The following is a 6086-nucleotide window of genomic DNA, read 5'->3' on the forward strand; positions in this document are numbered from 1 at the left end:
TCATACTCACCCATCCCAGAGCGTCACCCCATAAGCACCACCACACTCACTAATGCATACAGTATGCATTGACATGAAATTGAGAGCATTATGAAGTATTAGGTGTTATCAACATGTCAATTTATTATAAGCAACACAAGACTTTAACAGCCAATGACATTTACAGCTGGGGAGACTGGACTGATTTTCTACTGTTTAGTGTTAATCACCATCTAATTTAGCCAGTTAAGAGCTACATTTAGCCTTAGATGTTATATGAATATGGTCCCTGAAGCACAGGTTTTATCAGCTGACAATTTTCAAAAAAATAAAAATAAATAAATAATGAAACATTATAGGCACAAATCCAAATTTACCTTTAGAAATGGTGTTTAAAAAAAAAAAAAAGGTGTTATTGTTTTGGCAAGTTTACTGTTTAAATTATAACGTATGAAAACTTGTGTGATATTCCCTTAAAATAACGTTTTAATAGATTTTATTATTATTATTATTATTTTAAAATTCATTTTACTGTGCAATTTCTTTCTAATTTCTTTTAGTTAGACCAAACTATTATTTAGGTAGGTTGTAGACATTTGAGTTTCTGTGTGTTTTAATAAACTATTATTATTATTATTATTATTATTATTATTATTATTATTATTAGGCCTACTTGAAGTATACTCTACTGTGCAATAGTAATATATTTCTGTTATAATTTCTTCAAGTTATAGTTGAAGACATTACAGTTTCTATGTGTAGGCTATATGAAACGAATGAATGATGATAGTTTTGTCAAATTAAATGGTGAAATTCTCGTGCATTGACTCTCATAGCAGCTCTGCGATGAAAGTGCACATGTGTATCCTATCCTACATCATGTCTCAATACAGTGAAACGCTGAAAACACCACGAGCGTGAGTCACGCGTGCTTCAGTGTGTGTGTGTGTGTGTGTGCGTAGTGGAGCACACACTGAGCGCTCATTCCCAGAGACGCGTAGAACAATTGCAGTCTCTTTTAACTTTAATATTCACAGACACTGGTCCATATTCACAGACACTGGTCCATATCATATCCCTACTTTTGATTTATTAATTCAAAAATAGCCAAATTCCGTGATGACGTTCTGCTTAGCAAGCTCCATTTGTGACTGGATTCCGCGATTCGGTGTCGCTTCGCAAACACTGACGGGGTGAATTTATGAAAGTGTGAAAGTTCTGACACAAAACGAAGTTGTTACGTATCCTCGCGATTTTTTAAGTGGGTATACGGAAATCCTTGGCCTTTTCTAGTGGGTATACGGCGTATACCTGTGTATCACGTAGACTACACCACTGGTCCTGACACGGGTTTTCTAACTCCAATAGAGCTCAGAATGTCTTTAAATGCCAATCCCAATGCAACGGTTTCGTTATCTACATGTATATTAAAATCACCAACAATTAGGGCTTTATCTGCAGCCGATACTAACTCTGATAGAAAATCAGCAAATTCTTTGATAAAGTCTTTACGGTGCCCTGGTGGCCTGTATACAGTAGTAGTGATTTATCATTTATACTAGATAGTGTTACATTAAGCACAAACACTTCAAAATAATTATATTCTCAGTAATTCTGAAGATATTACTATAAATTACAGCAACAACTCCCCCTTTGCCTCTCAGATGAGGTTCATGTTTATAACAGTAATCTTGTGGACTCATTTAAAGTAATGTAATCGTTTGGTTTTAGCCAGGTTTCTGTCAAACACAGCACATCTAGATTATAGCACATTATACACAGCACATTATGATTATGTAATCATATCATTAACAATAAGTGCTTTTGAAGTAAGGGATCTAATATTCAGCAACCCGAGCTTTATCATTTGTTCATCCGTATTATATCTGTTTTTTATTTGTTGAAAATCAATTAAATGTTTACCCTTAGATGGGTTTGGAAGTTTTTTGTATGTTCTAATTCGGGGAACAGTCTTTATATGATGATATCTAGGTGAAAGAGACTCTATGTGATGGGATTTATCTGACCTTGGTGACGTGAGGCCGCTAGCAGACAGTCGGTTTAGCCAGTCTGTCTGCTTCCTGACCTGAGCCCCAGATTGTCATGTTTGAGCTCTAAGACTATGAGCCATATTACTAGAGAGAAGAGCAGCACCATCCCAGGAGGGATGAATACCATCTTGTTGTATCTTGATTCAGCAATATGTAAACAGTTCACTTTAGAACATCAACGTAGAGACGAGGTAAGTAGAATGAATTAACTTCTTTATTTTACACCATTTCACAAACTCATATCAACCATGACTACTCTCTTTTCTCCTTCCTCTCTCTCTCTTCTGCCTCCCATTTGAACTCACTAGTGCCCTCTAGTGCAATTACAAAGAACACAACACATCTCTTTTCAACAGGTCAGGTCTGCCCCAAAAACTTTTCCAATTGTCTATGAATTCTATATTATTAAGCGGACACCACTTAGACAGCCAGCCATTGAGTGAGGACAGTCTACGAAGTATCTCATCACTCCTGCGAACAGGAAGGGGGCCAGAGCAAAAATGGAGACATATCAAAGACAATTGCGGAGGTTTTATTTAGAAAATTAGTATCAATCATACATAATAAAAAATAAAAAAAAGATGCTAAAAACAGTATGATTGATTATTTAATGATTATAAAAAAAAAAAATAAAAAAAAAATGTTAATCTAAACTTGATGGTGTCACTATTTCTTCAGGGTGATCAGAGTTTTTTCTCTGTTTTCCGAGAAGACAATAAAACAATGAACAATCCTCTGTAAGTTTTTGCTATTGTAAATATTGCTGCAGATTGGCTCTAAACTCATCAGTATTTTATTCTAATATTGTCGGCATCTCTATTTCCTCTGGGTGCTTCGAGTCCTTCCTCCCTGCAAAATAAAAGCATTGACTGACCTCTCGTATGTGTTTTTATCATGATTGCAGATTGTTCCAGATCAGATGAGTGTGAATCATCAGATTGTGTGCGGCTCAAAACTCACCAGCTCTTCTTGCACAGATGATCTGAAGAAGAATCACAGTAGGAGCAGCAAACACTGCGATCCCAACAATACTCACAATCACTGCAGGAAACATGAGAGGAAGAAGAGAAACTGTACATGACTGAAGTCAAGGGTATTCAACTATCAACAGTTATTGATGAAGCATTTACAGACTGACTGATAGTTTAATGTTATAAAGCTGTCAGTATAAATGAACGTGTCGTACCTCTGTATAATGATCCAGCAGTCACACTGACTCCAGTTTCTGATGCTGTATCAGCTGGATCTGTGGATCACGTCTGTTAGTTCAGTTCAACACATAATGCCACATATACACAACATCATCATCACATAATACTGGAGCTTCACATCACAGAAATGATGAATATGTGCACGAGTCTGTCATCTATTATCTTCTTACTTCACTCTCAAGCTGTCAGGAGGAGAATGACTAATTATGTGTTTTGTGACCTTTTGTGTTTGTAATTGAATGATAAGAGTCTGTGTCTGGTGTTGTTGTATTCGCTTGAGCTGAAAAGGATGATTGGGGACAATTATAGACAAAGACAAAAGCCATCGGCACAGATGACGACCGGAATGTGATTTCAATCAAATCTTACATATTTCAGTGAGGTAAAATATCTATATGGTAACATTCATATTTTCTATAGAATTATGTTAGACGAAGCTGTGAATAACATCATCAGTGGCGTAAAAGCATCATGTACCTCGTGTAGAAGGACTCACTGCTGTCGTTGAATCAGCTGGAGCTGTAAAGGACGAATGTTTGTTCAGATGATTCATACTGTACAAAAGCATCATTATATTTGAACTAGTTAAAACACAGGATGACTTTTAACACTGATTCATGAGACTCATTCGTTTTCTCACCTGAATACTTGACAGTGTATCTGACTGAGGTCTCGAGTTGATCTCTGCGAGTAAGCTGACATCTCCACTCTCTGTTGTCATCTTCATTCAGGAGTGTTGTAGTCAGACTGAGGATACAGTGATCTGGATCTGATGATGATAATATCTGATATCTGGAGTCTGTCTTCAGATCAACACCAGCCTGATTCACCCACAACAGCTCAACTCCCTCATAACTGACCAAATCATCACAGGAGTATATAGCATATGAATACAACTGACAGGAGAGAGTCACAGAGCGGCCTGGACTGATCTCAGTCTGTGAGGATGAAAATGATGATGATGAAGATGATGAAGACACTGAAACTGAAAACAAGACACAAATCACAGACTCTTCAATCATCATCTGAGTTTTTAAATTGACCAGATAAGCATAAACTTACCATGAAGAACATGCAAATAAACATCAGCACCAGATCCATTCACATATTGTCTGCATCTGTAATATCCATAATCTTCTCCTGTGACGTTCTTGATGTTCAGAGAGCAGTCAGACTCCAGACTCAGTCTCTCATGTCTCTCTGTGTCTTTATTCTTTATCCCTCCAGTAATCAGTTCAACTGCTGGATGACTCTTATAGTAGATCCATGTAGTTGATTTGCAGTCAGAAAGAGCTTTATTACAGGACAGAGAGACATTTTCACCAGAACTGATGAACACATGATCCACTCCACTGGTTCCTGAAACACAATTAAAAAACAGAAGATTCAAATACAGTCTTTTATTTCTCATTTAATGCAAACCACACACTCTCCAGAATAAACTATTAGTCTTTATCAGAGAGCTGTTCAAATCACTGACACACTCTTAATATGAAGATAATTCTTCATCATCAGATGTTTGAGTGACACTATGTCCAGTATCAGGAATAATACAGTATGATCTGTGTGTATCAATACACAACTCTGAGATCACAACGTGAATGTGTGCAAGAATAAACTGAGCATGTTCAAATGAACTCTTTCCAGACTAATTCCACTAAATGTCTTTAGAGAAAATACAGATTTCTTTACCTGTGAGAAGTGAAGAGAGAATGATCAGTCCCAGCAGACACAGATCACACTTATCAGCCATTTTCTGTCTCTGTCAGTCTTGCTCTTCATTATATATAGTTACAGCTCCTCCTTTAAACATCATCATCAGCTCCTCCTGTGGTTATTAACTTCCTCTCATCTGACAGCCTGAGATGAAACTCTGAGAAGTGTTGCTGAGTGGATTTCAGTGCAAATGTATTTTTCATTATTGCTCATGTAGCAAGTGGCTCGATTCTTAGCGACTACACCAGCTCGAAATAACGAGGAAACACTATCTTTAACTAAATAAAGACACACGAGTAAGTTCCACTTAGAGAGGGCAAGAGGCGTGAGTTCCCGTTCAAAAAAATGTTTTTTAGTAAAGCTAAAATAGTTGGACAACAATCATTTAAAACTGGAAGTGAACAATCAAATCAGTTATTGGTTGAATGAAACAAGTTCAATTCTATAAATAAAATCATTAAATTATTAGTAATAAAATTGGTTTACTACTGAAACGTTCTCCACCATCCATGACAAAGACAATGTCTTCTGGAAGAGTTTCTACACATGGATTATAACGTTCTGCTTTACTCTCTCCAGCCCTGAGAATATATCAGATCCAGACTCCTTTATCAACTCAAACACCAGTTCATTACTTGCCCTGAGCTTCTTGACACATTTCACATTCAACAAATGAGGCTTGCTAATTTCAATGTGCTGACGTTGCCTATACATGAATATCAGTCACGTGACCTCTTACGTCATCCGCTCTTTTTCCAGTTGACTGCCGCCATCTTGAGGACCTATCGAGTACTGTATATGGCTAGCTTTCTACTTTTCAAAACACACACACACACACACACACACACACACACACAATGAGCAAAACCCCTCAATTCTCCTGCAAAAGAAAACTTTACATTCAAAACAATGTTATTTCTTCTCAAAATGGTATTTTGTTTTCAAATGGCACACACAAACCATCATATGAATAGACAATTATAAGAACCAGTTGAACACTGAAAACAAAACAAAAAACCCCCCTCTCTTTTATGCTAAAGCTCTGATTGCTGATTGTAAAACTGTGTGACGGGTGTTTGCCCATGTGATGAGGCAGTGTGTGTTCCTTGTGAAACAAGAGATTTTCTGC

General features: G+C 36.9%; 1 protein-coding gene across 1 annotated transcript; it reads right to left on the reverse strand.

The window, feature by feature from the left end:
* Positions 1 to 730: 730 nt before the first annotated feature.
* Positions 731 to 5665, reverse strand: LOC311089387 (uncharacterized protein). Its single transcript, XM_084124056.1, has 7 exons — positions 4934 to 5665; positions 4304 to 4600; positions 3882 to 4226; positions 3719 to 3760; positions 3217 to 3396; positions 2991 to 3071; positions 731 to 2879 (listed from the first exon to the last, which is right to left on the reverse strand). The coding sequence occupies exons 1-5, from the start codon at positions 4992 to 4994 to the stop codon at positions 3356 to 3358; spliced, it is 786 nt and encodes a 261-aa protein (XP_083980182.1). The 5' UTR covers positions 4995 to 5665; the 3' UTR covers positions 731 to 2879; positions 2991 to 3071; positions 3217 to 3355.
* Between the last annotated feature and the right edge of the window lie 421 nt (positions 5666 to 6086).

This window comes from Abramis brama, assembly GCF_963993115.1.
Source record: "Abramis brama genome assembly, chromosome: 1".
NCBI classification, from domain to species: Eukaryota; Metazoa; Chordata; class Actinopteri; order Cypriniformes; family Leuciscidae; genus Abramis; species Abramis brama.

Excerpts from the sequence above, each read along its gene's own strand:
- LOC311089387 (XM_084124056.1), bottom strand. The coding sequence starts at position 4,994 with ATGGCTGATAAGTGTGATCTGTGTCTGCTGGGACTGATCATTCTCTCT. Across the intron at positions 4,227-4,303 it reads TTATTTGCATGTTCTTCATG|TTTCAGTGTCTTCATCATCT; the intron begins GTAAGTTTATGC and ends TCTTGTTTTCAG. Across the intron at positions 3,397-3,718 it reads AGTGAGTCCTTCTACACGAG|ATGACAGACTCGTGCACATA; the intron begins GTACATGATGCT and ends AGAAGATAATAG.